Source organism: Macaca mulatta, chromosome 15 (genome assembly GCF_049350105.2).
Source record: "Macaca mulatta isolate MMU2019108-1 chromosome 15, T2T-MMU8v2.0, whole genome shotgun sequence".
NCBI lineage: Eukaryota > Metazoa > Chordata > Mammalia > Primates > Cercopithecidae > Macaca > Macaca mulatta.
Genome location: NC_133420.1, coordinates 101747146 through 101772842, shown reverse-complemented (window position 1 = coordinate 101772842; position 25697 = coordinate 101747146). Strand labels below are relative to the sequence as shown.

At 39.4% G+C, this 25697-nt stretch overlaps 1 protein-coding gene across 7 annotated transcripts in view; it reads left to right on the top strand.

The window, feature by feature from the left end:
* The window catches only part of TRPM3 (transient receptor potential cation channel subfamily M member 3), a 321580-nt gene that overhangs the window by 103765 nt on the left and 192118 nt on the right, over positions 1 to 25697 (top strand). For all 7 annotated transcript variants that reach the window (XM_077966203.1, XM_077966202.1, XM_077966201.1 and 4 more), the window contains one exon: positions 4419 to 4542. In XM_077966203.1, coding sequence (XP_077822329.1) covers positions 4419 to 4542 — 124 coding nt within the window. The remainder of the gene's footprint in view (positions 1 to 4418; positions 4543 to 25697) is intronic.

Below are 25697 nucleotides of genomic sequence, written 5' to 3'. Positions count from 1 at the left end.
TGCCATAGTGTAGAGATCTGCCTCACTTCAATGACTACACCTCCTATCACAAAACCCTCTAATTTGAGATGTACCAAAAACAACATGGGTAGATAAGAACCACAAATTAACAGTTTCCATAAATAAGATGACTTTGTCAAGGCTCAATTCTAAAATAAAAATTTCACGTAATACTATGACCATATTTTGATGTCAAGAAATTTTCAGTCAATATTCTAGTGTCATAAAAAGAAATATAAAATAGGCTCATCTCTAATTTTTCTGATGATTAAATATTACAGTAAAAATTTTTAAATCACTCCAATGTTACAGAGAAAATATGGGAAGAACTAGAAAATAATAATTTTAAGAAAGCAGGCTTCCATATATCCTAAGGAATATGGTTACAAAACAAGAAAGGATCTTCAGAGAAGATAGAGTAAGCATTTGTACCCAAACAGAAGACATCTAGTTCAGCAGAGCAAATACTTATGAAAAATTAGAAGCAACTGGTTTTTTGGTTTTTTTGTTTTTTGGTTTTTGTTTTTTGAGATGGAGTCTCATTTTATTGCCCAGGCTGGAGTGCAGTGATGCATAATCTCAGTTCACTGCAACTTCTGCCTCCTAGGCTCAAGCGATCCCCACACCTCAGCCTCTGAGTAGCTGCGATTACAGGCACGTGCCACCATGCCTGGCTAATTTTGTATTTTTAGTAGAAGCGGGGTTTGGAAATGTTGGCCAGGCTGGTCTTGAACTCCTGACTTCAAGTGATCCACCAACCTCAGCCTCCCAAAGTGCCAGGATTACAGGCGTGAGCCACCAAGCCCAGCCTGCAAATATACTCTTCAAACTACTTAATGCATGTTGCAATTATCTTCATTTAGTGTTCCCCCTTATCATCCCTGATACAGATGATTAGGAAACTATGAAAGACTTGGAATAAAATCAGGAACAGCAACACCATGGGGCAAGGCTGAAGTCAATAGGCTCAACTCAGACAGTGAGACCATCAAGCATTATGACCTAGCACAAATCGTTTAACCTCTTTAGGGCATAGTTTTCTCTTCTGCAAAATGAAATTAATCCCACTTGCCTCATAGATTGTTGTGAGATTATCTCTGAAGCCCATTGTGTACGTTAAACCATGACGTGCTACAGACACATCAAATGTTTTGTGGGATCTTTTTTAAAACAATGTTATTAAACTCTTTTTGCCAAAGGCATGAGACCTAATATCTTTTCTTTGTTAAAAGGGGAGATCTACAAGTGTTGGGGAGCTGTTAAAGGCAGGAAAGCACTAAAAATGAGATTTTCTTCTTGTTGCAATCAGAAGGATGGAAAAAGAACTGAATCAGAAAGGGCAGTTATTTAATATTTAATTGCTGTAACTTGATGCTTTGAATAGATCAAAATATCTTTGTTCCACCTGTAACAGGTATCCCACACTTTGGAAAACACCCTAGAGAATCCTTCCACTTCTAGAATTCTACGGTTCTTGTCATTAAATGATCTAGCCAAAGCCATAACTTCAGCAACTGGGAAATTGGGCTCAAAGGATGAGATTCTTACTGTCTTTCAGCTCTCCTAACCACTGAAACCCACAATCAGCTAAATTGCACATCATTCCTCAATTTTTAGAAAGTGACAGATTGGATGCAAGTGTCAGACAGATCCCTCAAGCATATAATGAACTTGGGGAGCTGAGATTTCATTACAGATGGTTGGTAGTAGAAAACAAATTTTGAGTTGTTATCAAAATTAAACACCTGCAGATGAATGATTATATCTATCAAGTGGCTAATCAGGAGAGTCCTTTCTGTTGTTAATCCTGTACAAAATCAATGGACGCTTGATACTGAAGAACTCTCTAGACTCATCCACTTGGGTTACCTGTCAGGTAGATACATGCCTAGATCTGAGTGTGCATGTCTTTACTTTTCAAGAAAATTAATTGGCAACACAAATGTGATCATGCCACCCTTCTGCTTAAATCTTTTAATGGCTTTTCATTGTCTGGGGGATAAAACCTAAAATCTCTATAACATCACCTTCAAAGTTCCCCATTGATCTTGTTCCTGCTCACCCCCTCTGCAGCCCTATTTTGTTCCACTCTTTAATTTGCTCTCTCAGCTCCAGCCATATTGACCTTTTATTTTTTCCAAACTGGGCCCGTTCATGCCATTTTGTCTGCTGTGAATTCTCTTATCCAAACCTACCAGCCCCAACTATGCTGATACTCACTCATTCATGTCTCAGATAAAATAGCCCTTCCTCAGAAGAGTCTTCCCTGAATCCCTTAGATTAGATTAGATACATTTGCCACAAGCTTCTCTACTTCTTTTCCACTGACAATCACGGTTGGATTGCTGGTTCACATCTTTCTACGCCACTGGTGCATAAGCTCATTGAAGGCTGGGAGTGCATATATAGCTCCTCTGATCCTGGCACATGCTGGTGTGTGGCACTAAGTAGACATTCACTATGCATTTGTTGAATGACTAAACAAATGAATGAATGAATGAATGAATAAATGACTTCAATCTGGTCCACAGCTAAGACCACAGAGTCATTCAGTATAATTAAGATAATCTCAAGAGAAGATCTGGCATTATTTTTTTCAAACATCCTCTTTTTCAAAATAATAAATTTTTTTTAGACAGGTTCTGGCCCTGTCACCCAGGCTGGAGTACAGTGGTGTGATCTTGGCTCACTGCCTCCCTGGCTCAAGTGATCCTCCCACCTCAGCATCTCAAGTAGCTGGGACTACAGGCATGCACCACCATGCCCAACTAACTTTTTAATTTTTTGTAGAGACAAGGTCTCACTGTATCGCCCAGGCTGATCTCGAACTCCTGGGCTCAAGTGAGCCACCTGCCTCAGCCTCCCAAAGTCCTAGGATTACAGGTGGGAGCCACAGCGCCCAGCGTTAATGTGTATATTCTTGATATAGAATATACACTCTGGAGGAGTGGGGGAAGGGGTGACCCAATCCTTCGTCCAGCTGAGTGACCTTCCAGGATTGTTGGTATAGTTCTGTCATGAGGAATGCCACCTTCCTCAAAGCAGGGCCGTCATAATATCCAACCCAGTGAGTTCAGATGAAACACACATAAACTGGAGCACAGCAGGTCACTGATCGGAAGACATCCTCCAGCTCCCCATCTTGCCTTCTTTTAAGCAATAAAGTTTGTCTTGCTTTCATGTTGAAGGAAACTCCACAACTGCCTGCTCAAATAGCCACAGTGATGAAGAGAGGCAGTGGTGTGATCCACTAGGTGTAAATAGAGGCAGCATGGTGTGGTGGAAAGAGCCCTGTACAAATATTCAGAAGAACTAGGTTCTGATTCTGATGACTCTGTCACTTATTTGCTGCATGAATTTAAACACTGGGCTCTTTCTGGCTAAAATGTCCCGCCTGTGAAATAGAACAAACGCTTTGTCTGTAGGGTTCCTGTAATCAGCAACTGAGATCATGATTTATTTTACTATTTTATTTAGGAGTTGCTGATACATTAATTATGAAAGCAATTTGTAATCTGTAAAATACTAAGCAAATTATGGTAATTTTGCCACTGGTCCTTGAAAGCGGCTTTGTCTTCCTGATTTTGAATAGTATCTGTTATTAATAAAGTGAGTTTTCCTTCCCTGCCATTTAATGGCTAGTAGAGAAAGCCCTGTTCTCACCAGGGTAATGAGAAAGAAGTTAAAAATTAGTTGTGATTGATTCATATTCAAGACATAATTGAGCATTGATTGGATATGATGCCTCTTTCCTGTTTTCATTTATTCTTCTACAGCATAAAACTATCTTTTAATCAGGTAGCCAACATGATACTGTCTTACTATTCGCTGTAACAGAGCAAAAGCTTGACATGAATAATGAATACCTAAATCATAGGCCAGACAGCCTGCCACCTACATGAAATGATTTTTGGGAAAACATAACTCTTATTTCTGCTTATGGATGTTCAAAAACTTATTAATGAAATATTGTCTTTATTTCCACAATTAGAGATGACACTGCAATTTAAATCTCCTGCAGTACTGTTAGGAGATTTATACAGTACTGTGAAGAACAGTACTATAGCAAATTCTTACCAACAAGATGCAGATGATTAATTGAAGGTATTTTTTGATAAGCAAACTTGAGGAAGAGGGCATTAGACACATGCCATATGAAAAACAGAAAAATAAAATTAAAATATCTAAATCAATCTTTCTACTTTACTCTGTTAGGTTCTCAGATAGTAAAACTGATTTATTTTTAAATACCTTGCTTTTTTAATTATCACAGGTGAGATACCTTTTGTGAGAAACATACAGAAGCAACTCCTATCTAAAGTAAACCCTCATAATTCCCTCTTGAGCTCTGTATTTCTCAGAAATATGTGCTGAATAGGAGTTGGTTGACCTGCTTTTGACGTTGTTTTTATTTGCAGACTGATAAATGAATCTTTGAGGGACCAGCTGTTGGTGACTATACAGAAGACTTTCACATACACTCGAACCCAAGCTCAGCATCTGTTCATCATCCTTATGGAGTGCATGAAGAAGAAGGAATTGGTAGGTAATTCCTCATGGGTGGCCAGCTGTCTCCACATTTTCAGTCATTTTCTTGAATCACACAACGTTTTATCAAATCATGCGACATTCTCTCTTTCTGGCCGAGCTTACAACTCCCCTCAGGCTCCATTGGCTCCAGTAGCTTCCTCTCCTGAGTAAAAAAGGCACTGCTTTTACTGCCTTGGAGTTAATAAGGTGTGTGCAGCATCATTTCCTTTTGGAGCTCATCCAAATGCTCTGACTGCCTCGATCAAATGAGTTGAAGTGACAAAACTGGTCCCCTCCTGGAAAACGCTTCAGCTTGATCTTCTTAGGTTTGGGGTTTCATTTTGCTTATAAGTCGTGAACCACTGGTGTGCTTCGTGTCAAACAGCTTTAATGACAAAGGATCCAGGCTGTTAGACTAGTCTGTACAGGTAGAAAATGGAGAAACATACTCAAGAAATCCTGGAGGAATCTATAGCTACTGAAGTGTTTCTAAAATCAGAGCAAAATGTCTTACAAATGTGGCATAATCAGTGACTCCGTTAGGATGAACAAGACCATGTGATTTTGTTCTCTGCTTACTCAAACATTTAACAAGAACTTGCTATCTGCCAGGCAGGAAACAAGATCTTTATGTATATAGATTCATGTGACCTTTGCAACTGTCCTGATGAGAGACGTACAATTATTACCCTCATCTTACAGATGAGGAAACTTAGCTCATTTGATCAGTAAACGAGGAGCTAAGACTCAAAGTCAGTGACGTTTAACGTCTGTATGGAGTATTTTTATTCAGAAAGTGTCTCATTGAAGCCAATGCAGTGGATCACCCACTCTGGGTAGATGCCCCCAGACCTCAGTCAGAGAGACTATTCTCAAAGGTCAGTTAAAACCAACTGCTGAGAGAGATAGCAAAACATTTAGGGAAAAAAAAAAGGAATTGATCAGAGTGGGCAAGACTCATCTCCAGAAAGCATCCACACAGTCTTTGTGAGAAACCTTTCAGCAGCTTCCAGGTTTGGGATGAGATGAGTGAAGATGAGAAGAATAGGACAATACCTAGGTACACAGTCTGGCTGCCCCATGTATAGAAGCCAGCGAGCAGGTGGGGCACCCAGTCATGACTGCTGTCATTCCAGGAGAACTCTACTACGCATGAAGGTACCACCCACGTGTGACATCCTCCCATCCCAGATGTGGTTAGCTCATGGTGTTGCTCACATACTTCCTCTGTCCAAAGAGACACTGAAGCCCTGAGCTTCTACATGCCACATTAGGGATTCTCTTCTGAGTACTGATGCTTTTCCATTGCTGAGGCTAATTCTAATTGAGAAACCTTACCAGGACTATACATTTCAGCAGTCCTGCAAATTTCCTGGAAAGGCAGCTAGGAGCAAAATTCTAGGAACCAGTGGGAAGTCATAAAACCAAATGAGGCTGAATGAACTTTTCTAGGTATTTCATGGGACTGTTTTTGCAGAATTCTGCCTAAATTTCATGTTGTTTAATCATGGTCTCTGCTGAAAAAGTCAACTGCATTTTAATGCAAGTTATTTGTTGTAAGAAACGTGAGGTATTCCTAGCTCCAGAGGAAATGAGTTCTTTTTTAAAAATTTTGTTTTTTAATTACACTTTAAGTTCTGGGATACTTGTGCGGAACGTGCAGGTTTGTTACGTAGGTATACGAGTGCCATGGTGTTTGCTACACCCATCAACCCATCATCTACTTTAGATATTTCTCCTAATGCTATCCCTCCCCTAGCCCCCGACCCGCTGAGAGGCCCCGGTGTGTGAGTTACTCTCCCTGTGTCAATGTGTTCTCATTGTTCAACTCCCACTTATGAGTGAGAACATGTGGTGTTTTGTTTTCTGTTCTTGTGTTAGTTTGCTGAGAATGATGGTTTACAGCTTCATCCATGTCCCTGCAAAAGACATGAACTCATCCTTTTTTATGGCTGCATAGTATTCCATGGTGTGTATGTGCCACATTTTCTTTATCCAGCCTATCATTTGATGGGCATTTGGGTTGGTTCCAAGTCTTCACTATTGTGAACAGTGCTGCAATAAACATACATGTGCAAGTGTCTTTGTAGTAGAACGATTTATAATCCTTTGGGTACATACCCAGTAATGGGATTGCTGGTTCAAATGGTATTTCTGGTTCTAGATCCTTGAGGAAACACTACACTGTCTTCCACAATAATTGAACTAATTTACACTCCCACCAACAGTGTAAAAGCATTCCTATGTCTCCACATCCTCTCCAGCATCTGTTGTTTCCTGACTTTTTAATGATCGCCATTCTAACTGGCATGAGATGGTATCGCATTGTAGTTTTGATTTACACTTCTCTAATGACCAGTGATGATGAACTTTGTTTTCATATGTCTGTTGGCTGCATAAATGTCTTCTTTTGAGAAGTGACTGTTAATATCCTTTGCCCACTTTTTGATGGGGTTGTTTTTTTCTTCTAAATGTGTTTAAGTTCTATATAGATTCTAGATATTAGCCCTTTGTCACATGGATAGATTGCAAAAACTGTCTCTCATTCTGTAGGTCGTCTGTTCATTCTGATGATAGTTTCTTTTGTTGTGCAGAAGCTCTTCAGCTTAATTAGATCCCATTTGTCAATTTTGGCTTTTGTTGCCATTGCTTTTGGTTTTTAGTGATGAAGTCTTTGCCCCTAACTATGTCCTGAATGGTATTGCCTAGGTTCTCTTCTAGGGTTTTTATAGTTTTAGGTTTTACGTTGAAGTCTTTAATCCATCTTAAGTTAATTTTTGTATAAGGTGTAAGGAAAGGGTCCAGTTTCACTTTTCTGCATATAGCTAGCCAGTTTTCCCAACACTATTTATTAAGTAGGGAATCCTTTCTCCATTGCTTGTTTTCGTCAGGTTTGTCAAAGATCAGATGGTTGTAGATGTGTGGCATTATTTCTGAGGCCTCTGTTCTGTTCCAGTGCTGTATGTATCTATTTTGGTACCAGTACTATACTGTTATGGTTACTATAGCCTTGTAGTATAATTCGAAGTCAGGTAGTGTCATGCCTCCAACTTTGTTCTTTCTGCTTGGGATTGCCTTGGCCATGCGGGCTCTTTTTTGGTTTCATATGCAATTTAAAGTGGCTTTTCTTAATTCTATGAAGAAAGTCAATGGTAGCTTGGTAACGATAGCATTAAATCTATAAATTACTTTGGGCAGTATGGCCATTTTCACAATATTGATCCTTTCTATCCATGAGCATGGAATGTTTTTCCATTTGTTTGTGTCCTCTCTTATTTCCTTGAGCAGTGGTTTGTAGTTCCCCTTGAACAGGTCCTGCACATCCCTTGTAAGTTGTATTCCTAGGTATTTTATTCTCTTTGTAGCAATTGTGAATGGGAATTCACTCATGATTTGGCTCTCTGTTTGTCTATTATTGGTGTATAGGAATCCTTGTGATTTTTTCACATTGATTTTGTATCCTGAGACTTTGCTGAAGTTGTTTATCAGCTTAAGGAGATTTTGGGCTCAGACGATAGAGTTTTCTAAATATACAATCATGTCATCTGCAAACAGATGATTTGACTTCCTCTCTTCCTATTTGAATACCCTATATTTCTTTCTCTTGCCTGATTGCCCTGGCCAGAATTTGCAATACTATGTTAAATAGGAGTGGTGAGACAGGGCATCCTTTTCTTGTGCCAGTTTTCAAAGGGAATGCTTCCAGCTTTTGCACATTCAGTATAATATGGGCTGTGGGTTTGTCATAAATAGCTCTTATTATTTTGAGATACATTCCATCAATACCTAGTTTATTGAGAGTTTTTAGCATGAGGGGATGTTAAATTTTATTGAAGCCCTTTTCTGCATCTATTGAAATAATCATGTGGTTTTTGTCATTGGTTCTGTTTATGTGTTGGATTACGTTTATTGATATGCATGTGTTGAACCAGACTTCCATCCCAGGGATGAAGCTGACTTTATCATGGTGGATAAGCTTTTTGATGTGCTGCTGGATTTGGTTTGCCATTATTTTATTGAGGATTTTCTCATCGATGTTCATCATGGATATTGGTCTGAAATTTTCCTTTTTTATTGTGTCTCTGCCAGGTTTTGGTATCAGGATGATGCTGGCCTCATAAAATGAGTTATGGAGGAGTCCCTATTTTTCTATTGTTTGGAATAGTTTCAGAAGAAATGGTACCAGCTCCTCTTTGTACCTCTGCTAGAATTTGGCTGTGAATCCATCTGGCCCTGGCCTTTTTTTTGGTTGGTAGGCTATTAATTACTGCCTCAATTTCAGAACTTGTTTTTGGTCTATTCAGGGATTCGACTTCTTCCTGGTTTAGTCTTGGGAGGGTGTGTGTGTCCAGGAATTTATCCATTTCTTCTAGATTTTCTAGTTCATTTGTGTAGAGGTGTTAATAGTATTCTCTGATGGTACTTTGTATTTCTGTGGAATCAGTGATGATATCCCCTTTATCTTTTTTTATTGTATCTATTTGATTCTTCTCTCTTTTCTTCTTTATTAGTCTGGTCAGTGGTCTATTTTGTTGATCATTTCAGAAAACCAGCTCTTGGATTCATTTATTTTTTTGAAGGGTTTTTCATGACTCTATCTCCTTCAGTTCTGCTCTGATCTTAGTTATTTCTTGTCTTCTGCTAGCTTTTGAATTTGTTTGCTCTTGCTTCTCTAGTTCTTTTCATTGCGACATTAGGGTGTTGATTTTAGATCTGTTCCACTTTCTCCTGTGGGCATTTAGTGCTACAAATTTACCTCTAAACACTGCTTTGGCTGTATCCCAGAGATTCTGGTACGTTGTGTCTTTGTTCTCATTTGTTTCAAATAACTTCTTTATTTCTGCCTTAATTTCGTTATTTACACAGTAGTCATTCAGGAGCAGGTTGTTCAGTTTCCATGTAGTTGTGTGGTTTTGAGTGAGTTCTTTAATCCTGAGTTCTAATTTGATTGCCCTGTGGTCTGAGAGATTGTTGATTTCCATTCTTTTGCATTTCCTGAGGAGTGTTTTATTTCCAATTATGTGGTTAGTTTTAGAATAAGTGTGATGTGGTGCTGAGAAGAATGTATGTCTATTAGGTCTGCTTGGTCTAGAGGTGAGTTCAAGTCCTGAATATCCTTGTTAATTTTTTTGTCTCATTGATCTGTCTAATATTGACAGTGGGGGGGTGTTAAAATCTCCCACTATTATTGTGTGGGAGTCTAAGTCTTTTTGTAGGTCTCTAAGAACTTGTTTTATGAATCTGGATGCTGTATTGGGTGCACATATATTTAGGATCGTTAGCTCTTCTTGTTGCATTGATCCCTTTACCATTATGTAATGCCCTTCTTTTTTTGTTTTGTTTTGTTTTGTTTTTGTTTTTGTTTTTTTGATCTTTGTTGGTTTAAAGTCTGTTTTATCAGAGATTAGGATTAGGATTGCAACCCCTGCTTTTCTTTTTCTTTTCTTTTTTTTTTTTTTTTCTTTTTTGCTTTCCATTTGCTTAGTAAATATTTCTCCATCCCTTTATTTTGAGCCTATGTGTGTCTTTGCACATGAGATTGGTCTCCTGAATACGGCATACCAAAGAGTCTCAAAGTTTGTGTCTTTTAATTAGGGCATTTAGCCTGTTTACATTTAAGGTTAATGTTGTTATGTATGAATTTGATCCTGTCATTATGATGCTAGCTGATTATTTTGCCCATTAGTTGATGCAGTTTCTTCATAGTGTCAATGGTCTTTACAATTTGGTATGTTTTTGCAGTGGCTGGTATCAGTTTTTCCTTTCCGTATTTAGTGCCTCCTTCAGGAGCTCTGGTAAGGTAGGTCTGCCGGTGACAAAATCTCTCAGCATTTGCTTGTCTGTAAAAGATTTTATTTCTTCTTCACTTGTGAAGCATAGTTTGGCTAGATATAAAATTCTGGGTTGAAAATTCTTTTCTTTAAGAATGTTGAATATTGGCCCCCACTCTCTTCTGTCTTGTAGAGTTTCTGCAGAGGGATCTGCTGTTAGTCTGATGGGCTGCCCTTTGTGGGTAACCTGACCTTTCTCTCTGGCTGCCCTTAACATTTTTTCCTTCATTTCAACCTTGGTGAATCTGACAATTATGTGTCTTGGGGTTGCTCTTCTAAAGGAGTATCTTTGTGGTGTTCTTTGTATTTCCTAAATTTAAATGTTGGCCTGTGTGTTCTTAACAAGCAACAAATTATTTCCACATCTGGGCAGAAATAAGTTAGAAATTTTTAAATCAAAATTACAGTGTAACTATAATTTCAAATTTTGAGGAACTACTTATGTGCATGGACGGTACTAGATGCCTTGAAAGTAAGGTAAACACAAAGTAGGCATTGTTGATCCTCTTGCAGAGACAAGGAAAGGAATTGAGGCTAGGAGAGGTGGGGAAATGTACACAGCCAAGAAGAGCCAAGCTAGGACTGTCTTGCTGCAGAGCCCGTGTTTTCTACTCATTTGGCTCCACAGCATAGCACACAAAACAAGGAGGCATTGCATCATCATAGAGTTCCTCTTTTCTCTTGTATCCTTCAAGTTTCCTTTGATTCCCCTTACAAACTACATGCGGTATAATATTATGAGGCCAGTTTAACCACTGCCAAGTTTGGCTAAGCTATTTGGTTCTAGAGTTGATGTGACATCTTTCTCATCCCAGAACTTAACTGACTTACATAATAAAGCCTGCACTATGGATAGGCCGCTGGGTGGTGTGGCCTCGTGAAAAATATGCCTTGGGTCTGCAATTTCAAGCTAGGTGGGGCAGCCCCTCACGACATCATCACACAGAGATACTGCTATACTTTCTGCTCACTTCATGTAGATCTTGAAGAAATTCACTTCTCTGCTTACGCAAAACCTGTCCCCTTTAGAAAAGATATGTCCTTCTAGAAATCAACCTGTAACCTAAGTTCTATCATTGTTTTCAGGTAAAGAATAGAAATTAAAGAGATAAAGAAAGACTGTCTACAACATATTCATTTGGGAACAGATGTCAGGGATCAGGTGTCCCTCTATTCTCTTCCTCCTCAAGAGGGGTCTGGTCATAAAGAATATCAAGACCAGGAAAAAAGGACACAGGTGGCCATGCACACAGTGAGGCCCATTATGTGCACAGAAACCAAGAGCCTTTTGTTCCAGAGGGCAGTGCCAGCTCCTTTTCTGCTGCTACCTCCTGGAGCTCCTGTCTGTCCTCTGAGCAACTGCAGAAGCCTTCCTCTGTCACCACTGCCAACCTACCAGTCCCAGACTGAGGCAGTACATTTGCTTTTGATACCCTGGAGTGAAGGAGGACCACTTGGACTTGGCATTGTAAACCCCATGGTTGTGTGGCCCTAAACAAGTCATGGTGATGACAACACCAGCCCTGCTCCTAGTTCACCACCTTCTACTTCCACATTGGCGACTCCTCTCATTCACTCTCTTCCCCTGACAGTGGCCAGACCTCCTAGCATCCAATCAGTTCATCTTTCCATCTCTTCCCAGTCACACCTGGGAATCATGCCTCCACTGAAAGCCTTGCTGCTCCAAAATCTAAGACTTCAAAATCTATTCCCCACTCCAAAGATAACTGCCTTACCTTCCCCCTCCCACCACTTCATTCATATTGAACCTGAACCTGGATGCCAAGCTTCTCTGTTCATGAGCCTGAGATCAAACACCTCAAGTAATCTGTGTAAAAACATGTTCAAAATAGTTTTCTTTACCTTGCGCCTTGTTGAGAGTCTGCACTATGTCTTTCCACCCTCCCCACTCCCATCTGGGTTCCCTCATCTGTCAATTGATCTATTCTATGTGCCTGATGCTTCTCGTACCACTCCCAAAGCTGAGTCACGCAGTCTAATTCAATTAGGCCTTCAATAACGCCAGCCAATCCTCTTATTTATCTCTAGTCAATAGGCTCTCCTATTCCCTACAATCCTTGTTCTAAAACTTTTCTATTCTTTTCAAGTTTCAAACCACAGCCACTTCTTCTTATTCTTTTTATTTATGTTAAATACTAATCTTTTGTTGGTTGTGTTACAGATACATTTTCTCAGTTTGGGGCTTGTTTTTTCACTTTTTTTAATGTACTTTGATAAACAGAAATTCCCAAATTTAATGTACAGTCACGCGTTATTTAACAACGGGGATACATCCTGAAAAACATGTCGTTAGGCTATTTCATTGTTGTATGAACATGATAGTGTATTTCTTTTCTCTTTTTTTGAGACAGAGTCTTGCTCTGTCACCCAGGATGGAGTGCAGTGGTGTAATCTTGGCTCGCTGCAACCTCCACCTCCCAGGTTCAAGCAATTCCCCTGCCTCAGCCTCCCAAGTAGCTTTTGGGAGCACCCGCCACCACACTCAGCTAATTTTTGTATTTTTAGTAGAGATGGGGTTTCACCATGTTGGTCAGGCTGGTCTTGAACTCCTGACCTCAGGTGATCCGCCCGCCTCGGCCTCCCAAAGTGCTGAGAGTACAGGTGTGAGCCACCGTGCCCAACCTATAGAGTGTGTTTCTAAAAACCTAGACAACATAGCCTACTACACACCTAGGTTCTATGGTATAGCCTATTTGTCCCTCAGCTACAAACTTGAATGTCATATTACAGTTGTGAATACTGTAGGCAATTGTAACACAATGGTAGGTATTTGTGTATCTAAACATATCTAAAGATAAAAAAGTTACAATAAAAATATAATATTATAATCTCATGGCACCACTGTCACATACACAATGCATCGTTGACCAAAACGTCATTATGCAGCCCATGACTGTAATTAAATGTATCAGCCTTTTTTATGTTTTGGGCTTTTTGCCTCTTGTTTAATAAACTCTTCTGTACCCAAATTTCAAAAATATATTCTTCTATGTATTCTACTAAAATGTGTCTAGTTTCACCTTCCACATTAAATCTAACCCATCTATAACTGTTTTTTTTGTATATGATATGAAGTGGGGATCCATGTGGATGACTAGCTGACCTTGCATCATTTATTGAATGGTCCATCCTTATGTCGCATAATGCCAGCTCTTTCATAAAGCAGGTTTCCACCTATACATGAGCTTTCTGTCTTCGCCACTTGTCTAGTCCTGCCCTGGTGCCCTACTTTTCTAATCCGTGTAACTTTATAATAAGCCCTGATGTATGATAGGGCAAGTCACACTCCTTATGACACTTCTCCAGGGTTGCCAACTATATTACCCCTTTGCCCTTATAGATAAATTTTAAACTCAGCCTTTCAGATTGCATGTACATGTGCATGTACGCACACACACACAAACACACACACACATTGTTGAGATGTGGATTGAAATTGCATGGAATTTAAAGATTCATTCTCCTCATGCTCAACAGAAGACTTCTCCCCAAAGGAAATCAAAGGTCATAAATTTAAGCTCCCCTACTTTCTTCTCCTTTACCCCAGTGTGACTATATCTTGAGCCATGCCTTTTTTTACTATGTAGTATCAGAGGAAGTAGTGCCCCTCCTCTTCTCTACAGTCATTCTTTAAACAGCCAACACATCCCATCACTTTGCATTTCCTCCATGATTTTTTCTCTAGAAAATGTACATTTCTTGAACAGCAACTCTATTGCTACCTCTGCATTGAGTTCTACTTCTGTCTTTTCTACCTTCCTAAAATTTCAATGACATTGTACTTTTCTATTAGTCCTTCAACTTTTCTGTTTCTCCTCTTTTCCTTGCGCTTCTCATTACTTTCATCCATAAATGTGGACATTACCTGAAACTTCTTTGTTCTCAGTCCTTTTGTTCTTTGTGTCATTTTTTGAAGAAGTCATTTTAAGTCTCATATCATGGGAGATTATGTCAATTTCTCTTTAAAAGTCTATCAAATTTTTGCTTTATATATCTTGAGATGATGTTGTTAGGCTTATAAGTTTTTAGACTAGCAATATTTCCTGGTGAGATACTTTTCTATCATTATTCAGTGACTTTATTTATTCCTGACAATGCTTTGTTTTGCATTTCAGTTCATCTGATATTAATCCACTTACATCAGCTTCTTTTAGTTCATACTTCCCCAATATAGGAATTCTTCATGCTTTTTCTTATTTTCAGCTTTTCTGTGCCCTATATGTTAGGTGAGTTTCTTAAAAATTATATATAGCCTTTGTTTTTAATATCATATTAGATGCTCTATTTTTAAGTGGTAAATTAGTCTAATTGCATGTATTCTGTGATAATTACCCTGAATACATTTTAAATTTCATTCATTTATTCAGTAAGATAGTTTCAATTGCTAAGTCTCATTTAGATATTTCATTATAATACCCTTTATTTTTCTTGGTAATATCATACATCTCCTGTTGGCTTTACCAACAATCTCATTGGAAATTATTCACAAAACTGTTTCTGGCCCTAACCTTGCTATCTCAGTCTCTCCAACCATAATCACAGCTTGCGATTGGATGTCTCACCTGGTTGTCCCGTCATTACTTCAAGTTCTACATGTCCAGAAACAAAATCAGCCTCTCCAATATCCTCCGGTGCTTCCCAGCCCTACATCTCCACAATGTTTCGCATTCCAATTCTCGTTTCATTTTCTCAGTTCCCCTATCCTCATTGGGGATGAGTTCCCCTATCCTCATTGCACTGCCACCATTCAATTGTTGCCAAGTTATTCTGAGTATCTTGGCAGTGTCTCTCACATCCGCCTGCTCTACTTTGATTCCAGTGCCATCATCCTCATTCTGATCCTCAGTTTTCTTCACCAGGGCCTACCTAGTCCCAGAAAGGAAACTTTGTTGTCCGTCCTCCAAGCTATTCCACATACTGCTCCAGGCTTGATGCTTGAGTCCCAGGCCTGACTTGTTAACTTCTTTGCTCAGATAGTTTCAAGGACTTGCTTTTGTTACTGACAAGGGTTCAAACTATTTAATGTGGCTTTGAGGCCCTCCACAGTCTGAATGCAATCTGGATGGATATCCACACTTCCATTACTTCTTTGTACCACCATGTTTCCCAGCCAACAATTCATGCTTTCCAAACTCCCATACTTTCTTTCATCTGTAAAAAGATTCTCTTCTGCTGCCATTTCCACTTGCACGATCACATGAAACTGCGAGCATCCAGCGATGACATCTCACAATTGCTTACTCTGATTTTCAACAGAAAAATGCATAATACAATCTTACAGTACAGCCTAATAGCCTATGTCTAAGCTGCGTGTTGGTGAAAGCTGTTATGTATCATTACTTCTATAGGGACCCCACACTATTTATGATGTGCATAACCTCGCTAGAATTAGTTGGTTATCATAACCCAGATTAAATAGTAATTATTTTAAATGAGATACCTGCAGTGACTGTCAAGAAAGAGAAAGGGAGAGAGATTTCAATAATTAGCCATTGAATCTACATCTGGGTCAAATGGACTTTATCCATTATGCTTCTCTTACACAAATGAAATATTTATATGCCAGACTTCTTTTTCCATAAAGGTGAAATGTTAGCTCATAGTTAATTATGTTAGAAGATAAAAATCAAATAAAGCACTAATAATTTTATACTAATTTGTTGCCTTCTCCAAGATGACTTCATTTTAGTACTACTTGCTTATGAAATATAGGAAATGATCTGATTTTTATTCTTCTTACCTCAGAACCTAGAGCATATTTCAGTTTTCTGACTTTATTACTACACAGTTTTTGGTAAATTGCTTTAACAACTTTAATAAGTGGGATGTTACTTACTATTTCTTAACTCTGCCCTATAGTTTTCAAAATAAGATAGTTGTCCAATGACTTATTTTGGATTTGTGCTACTTATTGAGTATTTATTGGTGCACTCATGGCCTGAATGTGAAAAGAAAAAAATAGCTGTCTAATCATAATTTATGTGGTAAAATTACTTTAACATCTTAATTTCTTGACTATATCTTGGGCGTATTTGTAATGCACTTCACAGACTTTACAGTAGGGTAACATGGGCTTCCTACTTCCCTACAGCTGGTTCTCATTTGCAATAATGATTCTAAAATCAAGAAGCAAACATTGCAACTAGAGTACTAAGTCTGTTTAATCCAGTACATCAATTCAGGATACACAGGAATGAAAATAAACCAACTTTTGTCTGGACACAATGGCTCACGCCCATAGTCCCAGGACATTGGGAGGCTGAGAAGTGTGGATCACTTGAGCCCAGGATTTGAGACCAGCCTGGGCAACATAGCAAAACCCTATCTCCACACACACACACAAACGTATGTATACATGCATATATACATATATATGTATATATACTGGTTGTGGTGGCATATACCTGGAGTTCTAGCTAAATCTCCTAAGCCTGGGAGTTTGAGGCTGCAGTGAGCTGAGATCACACCACTGTACTCCAGCCCAGGGGACAAAGCAAGACCCTGTCTCAAAAAAATAAAAAACAAAATAAACTAATTTTTTCTTAAGCCTCGTCAGTCAAGAAGTCTCCAGGGACCATTGTTTTAGTCTGTTCAGGCTGCTATAATGAAATATCATAATCTGGGTAGTTTATAAACAACAGAGATTTATTGTTCACAGTTCTGGAGGCTGGCCAGTCCAAAATCAAGACTCCAGCAAATTCAGTATCTGGAGGCTGGACAGTCCAAGACCAAGACTGCAGCAGATTCAGTATCTGGTGAGGGCCCACTTTCTCATAGATGGCACATACTTGCTGCATCTTCGTGTGGTGGAGGGGGCCAGCAAGCTTCCTTGGACCTTTTTCATAAGGGCACTAATCCCATTCATCAGGACAAAGACCTCATGACCTAATCACTTCTCAAGGGCCCCACCTCCTAATACCATCATCTTGGTGATTAAGAGTCAACATATGAATTTGAAGGAGACACAAATATTCAAATCCTAGCAATCACATATCCACCAGTTGACATGGAGAAGAAGTACTTTGAGGAGAGTTAGAAGAGACTTGGCGTCTACCTTTATTTAGAACATAATAGACATACAACATGAGAAGCTACACTAAAGGGCTAGGCCACTGTCGTACCCTGGCAGCTATGGCTCTAATACCTCATTATCACCACATTCTCTCTTGGGTAGGGCAGCATAAGGCAAGCAAAAGCCAAGGATGTACAAATTGTGCTAATGGAATAAATGGAAGCAAAGATATTAGGCCATCACTTTTGCAACCTTTTTAGTAAATTTTCTATTGCATTTGAGGCTGTCAACTTCCTGTTTCTTCTTACTTTCCTGTGAATTTCATGTTAGACTCTCGATTTTCTGTTTCTTTAACACTTCTGTTACCATTCATTTTCTTTTTCCATTGTTAGACCCTCTTCTTCCTCACCACTCTAAAAACAAATGTTTACCTATGATCAATTATTGGTTCTTTTCCCTTTCATTCACTATTGTGACTTCCATTACCGTTTTAATCAAGACAACTCCCAAACGCACAAATATCTAGCCTTGCTTTCCCCCGGCTCCCACATTTCCAAATTCCACTCTCACTCATACCTTCATTCTTCCTTGCTTAGACGATTGCTATTCCCTATGAACTCGGTCACCTAGTCCAATATCGCCCTATCGATGCATCCTACACACTGCATGGGTTCGCAAACTTTTCTTTAAAGTGGCAGATAGTAAATATTTCAGGTTTTGCATACAAGATAGAGTCTCTGTCACATATTGTTCTTTGCTTTCTTATTTTTCAACAACCTTTAAAATGTAAAAATCACTCTCAGTTTACTGGTCACAGAAAAACAGACTATAAAACAAATTTGACACACAGGCAGTGGTTTGCTGGTCCTTTGCCATAAAAATGCCTGATAGCCCTTGTTGAAGCAGAGCCAATCATATCACTCTTTTGAATGTAAAGTAGAATCTTTTGCCTGCAGTTTCAGCCCAAAATTCCATTGCTTCTTTATGGATTCATCACGCTAACCAAACAGAACTCCTTACAGTCATTTTTAAATTTTCTGTTTCCCTATATTGTTCAAGCTTAGAGCACTCTCTTTGGTCATATTCAATAGCCAAACACATGCGCATATCTGCATTTGCATGTGCACACGCACACACACACCTGGAATCCATTTACCTCCTTTATTTGTAACTCTCTTGTGCTTGTCATTTATACTTTATTTATGTATATCTCTAACTTCCCATGCAAGCTCTTAAGAGCAGAATCTGTCTGATTCATTGTTCTGTGTTTCTCTTGCACTCACTTTTGCCTAGTTGTGCTTAATACCATAGCATATACACAGCAGACAATAAATCTTTAACGAATAAGTGAGCGAATGAATGAATTCAGACGTATATGCATTAATGGGGCTGATACATATTCAGTATCTATAAATTTTGTTAAAATCTCTACTAACACAGAGGCACATCTCCTTAGGGATTTATACATTTGATTTATGGGCTTGGATTTCATCCAGGCCCATCCACTTAAATTGTGCAACTCATGGGAAGCAATCTAATGTGGCAATTGTAACCAAGTGCTAGAAGCAGACAAACCTGGATTCCAACTCTGCCTTCATCATTCAATGACTTAACCTGCATTGAGCCCTGGGATCCTCAGCTTTAAAACAGTGATAATTCCCATGTGTTCTAGAATCTGTCATACTTGGGGCTTCCTCCTTTGGTCAAAACAATGGTTTGATTTTTTTTTTTACCCCAATATGATAAATATAGATATACCAAAAGATTTTGATCCAAGGATTTAACATGCCCTGTATCCCCTACCAAATGCAAGACCAAGAAGTATCCCAATGTTACATGGTTTCCCGTTCTCTGCAGGCCCTCAGGCTCCAGAGCTGACGACTTTCCCTTAGACACTGGAGAAGACAGCAGAGGGCTATTGTCTGTGCCTTACAGATGAGTCTCTGGAGGCTGACTCCACTACCTTCCAGTGCAAGGAGATTTATTATGTTTATGAGGGTATGTTTGAAGTTGATGTTGGCATCCAATTACAATTCTATTTCCACATTTAGGAAACTGAAGGCCAACTCTCTACCTACCCTTAATAGAGTCATAAAAACCAAGCAAGCACGATTTTTAAATAAGTTTCATCTCTCTCTCTCTTTTTTTCCCAATGCAAATACATAGTTTAATCTATAATCCCATCAACCAGGGAATATTAAAAATCACTTTATATATATATATTTTATTATTATACTTTAAGTTCTAGGGTACATGTGCACAACATGCAGGTTTGTTACATATGTATACATGTACCATGTTGCTGTGCTGCACCCATTAACTCATCATTTACATTAGGTATATCGCCTAATGCTATCCCTCACCTTGCCCCCACCCAACAACAGGCCCCAGTGTGTGATGTTCCCCTTCCTGTGTCCAAGTGTTCTCATTGCTCAATCCCCACCTATGAGTGAGAACATGCGGTATTTGCTTTTCTGTTCTTGCAATAGTGTGCTGAGAATGATGGTTTCCAGCTGCATCCATGTCCCTACAAAGGACACAAACTCATCCTTTTTTATGGCTGCATAGTATTCCATGGTGTATATGTGCCACATTTTCTTAATCCAGTCTGTCACTGATGGACATTTGGGTTGATTCCAAGTCTTTGCTGTTGTGAATAGTGCTGCAATAAACATGTGTGTATGTGTCTTTATAGCAGCATGACTTCTAATCCTTTGGGTATATACCCAGTAATGGGGTGGCTGGATCAAATGGTATTTCTAGTTCTAGATCCTTGAGGAATCGCCACACTGTTTTCCACAATGGTTGAACTAGTTTACAGTCCCACCAACAGTGTAAAAATGTTCCTATTTCTCCACATCCTCTCCAGCACCTGTTGTTTCCTGATTTTTTAATGATTGCCATTCTAACTGGTATGAGATGGTATCTCATTGTGGTTTTGATTTGCATTTCTCTGATGGCGAGTGATGATGAGCATTTTTTCATGTGTCTGTTGGCTGTATGAATGTCTTCTTTTGAGAAGTGTCTGTTCATATCCTTTGCCCACTTTCTGATGGGGTTGTTTGTTTTTTTTTCTTGTAAATTTGTTTGAGTTCTTTATAGGTTCTGGATATCAGCCCTTTGTCAGATGAGTAGATTGCAAAAATTTTCTCCCATTCTGTAGGTTGCCTGTTCACTCTGATGGTAGTTTATTTTGCTGTGCAGAAGCTCTTTAGTTTAATTAGATCCCATTTGTCAATTTTGGCTTTTGTTGCCGTTGCTTTTGGGGTTTTAGACATGAAGTCTTTGCCCATGCCTATGTCCTGAATGGTATTACCTAGGTTTTCTTCTAGGGTTTTTATGGTTTTAGATCTAACATTTAAGTCTCTAATCCATCTTGAATTAATTTTCGTATAAGGAGTAAGGAAAGGATCCAGTTTTAGCTTTCTACTTATGGCTAGCCAATTTTCCAAGCAACATTTATTAAATAGGGAATCCTTTCCCCATTTCTTGTTTTTGTCAGGTTTGTCAAAGATCAGATGGCTGTAGATGTGTGGTATTATTTCTGAGGGCTGTGTTCTGTTCCATTGGTCTATATCTCTGTTTTGGTATCAATACCATGCTGTTTTTATTACTGTAGCCTTGTAGTATAGTTTGAAGTCAAGTAGCATGATGCCTCCAGCTTTGTTCTTTTGACTTAGGATTACCTTGGCAATGCAGGGTCTTTTTTGGTTCCATATGAACTTTAAAGCAGTTTTTTCCAATTCTGTGAAGAAAGTCATTGGTAGCTTAATGGGGATGGCATTGAATCTATAAATTACCTTGGGCAGTATGGCCGTTTTCACGATATTGATTCTTCCTATCCATGAGCATGGTATGTTCTTCCATTTGTTTGTGTCCTCTTTTATTTCACTGAGCAGTGGTTGGTAGTGCTCCTTGAAGAGGTCCTTTACATCCCTTATAAGTTGGATTCCTAGGTATTTTATTCTCTTTGAAGCTATTGTGAATGGGAGTTCATTCATGATTTGGCTCTCTGTTTGTCTGTTACTGATGTATAAGAATGCTTGTGATTTTTGCACATTGATTTTGTATCCTGAGACTTTGCTGAAGTTGCTTATCAGCTTAAGGAGATTTTGGGCTGAGACAATGGGGTTTTCTAAATATACACTCATGTCGTCTGCAAACAGGGACAATTTGACTTCTTCTTTTCCTAACTGACTACCCTTTATTTCTTTCTCTTCCTGATTAACCTATCCAGAGCTTCCAACACTATGTTGAATAGGAGTGGGGAGAGAGGGCATCCCTGTCTTGTGCCAGTTTTCGAAGGGAATTTTTCCAGTTTTTGCCCATTCAGTATGATATTGGCTGTGGGTTTGTCATAAATAGCTCTTATTATTTTGAGATACGTTCCATCAATACTAAATTTATTGAGTGTTTTTAGCATGAAGGGCTGTTGAATTTTGTCAAAGGCCTTTTCTCTATCTACTGAGATAATCATGTGGTTTTTGTCTTTGGTTCTGTTTATAAGCTGGATTATGTTTATTGATTTGCATATGTTGAACCAGCCTTGCATCCCTGGGATGAAGCCCACTTGATCATGGTGGATAAGCTTTCTGATGTGCTGCTGGATTTGGTTTGCCAGTATTTTATTGAGGATTTTTGCATCGATGTTCATCAGGGATATTGGTCTAAAATTCTCTTTTTTTGTCGTATTTCTGTCAGGCTTTGGTATCAGGATGATGTTGGCCTCATAAAATGAGTTAGGGAGGATTCCCTCTTTTTCTATTGATTGGAATAGTTTCAGAAGGAATGGTACCAACTCCTCCTTGTACCTCTGGTAGAATTCGGCTGTGAATCCGTATGGTCCTGGACTTTTTTGGTTGGTAGGCTATTAATTATTGCCTCAATTTCAGAGCCTGCTATTGGTCTATTCAAGGATTCAACTTCTTCCTGGTTTAGTCTTGGGAGAGTGTAAGCGTCCAGGAAATTATCCATTTCTTCTAGGTTTTCTAGTTTATTTGCATAGAGGTGTTTATAGTATTCTCTGATGGTAGTTTGTATTTCTGTGGGGTCAGTGGTGATGTCCCCCTTATCATTTTTTATTGCATCTATTTGATTCTTCTCTCTTTTCTTCTTTATTAGTTTGTTAGTGGTCTATCAATTTTGTTGATCTTTTCAAAAAATCGGCTCCTGGATTCATTGATTTTTTGAAGGGTTTTTCATGTCTCTATCTCCTTCAGTTCTGCTCTGATCTTAGTTATTTCTTGCCTTCTGCTAGCTTTTGAATGTGTTTGCTCTTGCTTCTCTAGTTCTTTTAATTGTGATGTTAGGGTGTCAATTTTAGATCTTTCCTGCTTTCTCTTGTGGGCATTTAGTGCTATAAATTTCCCTCTACACACTGCTTTGAATGTGTCCCAGAGATTCTGGCATGTTGTATCTTTTTTCTCATTGGTTTCAAAGAACATCTTTATTTCTACCTTCATTTCATTCTGTACCCAGTAGTCATTCAGGAGCAGGTTGTTCAGTTTCCATGTAGTTGAGTGGTTTTGATTGAGTTTCTTAGTCCTGAGTTCTAGTTTGATTGCACTGTGGTCTGAGAGACAGTTTGTTCTAATTTCTGTTCTTTTACATTTGCTGAGGAGTGCTTTACTTCCAACTATGTGGTCAATTTTGGAATAAGTGCAATGTGGTGCTGAGAAGAATGCTTATTCTGTTGATTTGGCATGGAGAGTTCTGTAGATATCTATTAGGTCCGCTTGGTGCAGAGTTGAGTTCAATTCCTGGATATCCTTGTTAACTTTCTGTCTCGTTGATCTGTCTAATGTTGACAGTGGGGTGTTAAAGTCTCCCATTATTATTGTATGGGAGTCTAAGTCTCTTTGTAAGTCTCTAAGGACTTGCTTTATGAATCTGGGTGCTCCTGTATTGGGTGCATATATATTTAGGATAGTTAGCTCTTCCTGTTGAATTGATCCCTTTACCATTATGTAATGGCCTTCTTTGTCTCTTTTGATCTTTGATGGTTTAAAGTCTGTTTTATCAGAGACTAGGATTGCAACCCCTGCTTTTTTTGTTTTCCATTTGCTTGGTAGATCTTCCTCCATCCCTTTATTTTGAGCCTATGTGTGTCTCTGCATGTGAGATGGGTCTCCTGAACACAGCAAACTGATGGGTCTTGACTCTTTATCCAGTTTGCCAGTCTGTGTCTTTAATTGGACTATTTAGTCCATTTGCATTTAAGGTTAATACTGTTATATGTGAACTTGATCCTGTCATTATGGTATTAGCTGGTTATTTTGCTTGCTAGTTGATGCAGTTTCTTCCTAGCATCGATGGACTTTACATTTTGACATGTTTTTGCAATGGCTGGTACCTGTTGTTCCTTTCCATGTTTAGTGCTTCCTTCAGGATCTCTTGTAGGGCAGGCTTGGTGGTGACAAAATCTCTAAGCATTTGCTTGTCTGTGAAGGATTTTATTTCTCCTTCACTTATGAAACTTAGTTTGGCTGGATATGAAATTCTGGGTTGAAAATTCTTTCCTTTAAGAATGTTGAATATTGGCCCCCACTCTCTTCTGACTTATAGAGTTTCTGCTGAGAGATCTGCTGTTAGTCTGATGTGTGCAACCTGATCTTTCTCTCTGGTTGCCCTTAACATTTTTTCCTTCATTTCAACTTTGGTGAATCTGACAACTATGTGTCTTGGAGTTGCTCTTCTCGAGGAGTATCTTTGTGGTGGTCTCTGTATTTCCTGAATTTGAATGTTGGCCTGCCTTACTAGGTTGGGGAAGTTCTCCTGGATGATATCCTGCAGAGTGTTTTCCAACTTGGTTCCATTTACCCCATCATGTTCAGGCACACCAATCAGACATAGATTTGGTCTTTTCACATAATCCCATATTTCTTGGAGGCTTTGTTCATTTCTTTTTACTCTTTTTTCTCTACACTTCTCTTCTCACTTCATTTCATTCATTTGATCTTCCATCGCTGATACTCTTTCTTCCAGTCAATCGAGTCGGTTACTGAAGCTTGTGCATTTGTCACATAGTTCTTGTGTTATGGTTTTCATCTCTATCAGTTCTTTTAAGATCTTCTCTGCATTGATTATTCTAGTTATCCATTCATCCATTCTTTTTTCAAGGTGTTTAGTTTCTTTGCACTGGTTACATTGTTCCTCCTTTAGCTCTGAGAAGTTTTACTGACTGAAGCCTTCTTCTCTCAACTCGTCAAAGTCATTCTCTGTCCAGCTTTGTTCCATTGCTGGCGATGAGCTGCGTTCCTTTGGAGGGGGAGATGCGCTCTGATTTTTTGAATTTCCAGCTTTTCTGTACTGCTTTTTCCCCATCTTTGTGGTTTTATGTGCCTTTGGTGTTTGATGATGGTGACATACTGATGGGGTTTTGGTGTGGGTGTCCTTTCTGTTTGTTAATTTTCCTTCTAACAGTCAGGACCCTCAGCTGTAGGTCTGTTGGAGTTTGATTGAGGTCCACTCCAGACTTGTTTGCCTGCGTATCAGCAGCGGAGGCTGCAGAAGATAGAATATTACTGAACAGTGAGTGTTGCTGTCTGATTCTTACTCTGGAAGCTTTGTCTCAGGAGTGTATCCCACTGTGTGAGGTGTGAGGTGTCAGTCTGCACCTCCGGGGGGATGTCTCCCAGTTAGGCTACTCAGAGGTCAGGGACCCACTTGAGCAGGCAGTCTGTCCGCTCTCAGATCTCAACCTCCATGCTGGGAAATCCACTGCTCTCTTCAAAGCTGTCAGACATGGGCAATTTCCTCTGCCGAGGTTTCTGCTGCTTTTTGTTTAGCTATGCCCTGTCCCCAGAGGAGGAATCTACAGAGGCAGGCTGGCCTCCTTGAGCTGTGGTGGGCTCCACCCAATTCGAGCTTCCTGGAAGCTTTGTTTACCTACTTAAGCCTCAGCAATGACAGGCGCCCCTCCCTCAGCCTCGCTGCCACCTTGCAGTTAAATCTCAGACTGCTGTGCTAGCAATGAGGGAGGCTCCGTGGGTGTGGGACCCTCTGGGCCAGGTGTGGGATATAATCTCCTGGTGTGTCATTTGCTAAGACCCTTGGTAAAGTGCAGTATTAGGGTGTGAGTTACCCAAATTTCCAGGTGTTGTGTGTCCCAATTTCCTTTGGCTAGGAAAAAGGAATTCCCTTCCCCCTTGTGCTTCCCAGGTGAGGCGATGCCTCGCCCTGCTTCAGGTCTCGTTAGTCGGGCTGCACCGGTGGACCAGCGCCAACTGTCTGACATGCCCAGTGAGATGAACCCGGTACCTCAGTTGAAAATGCAGAAATCACCCATCTTCTGTGTCACTCAC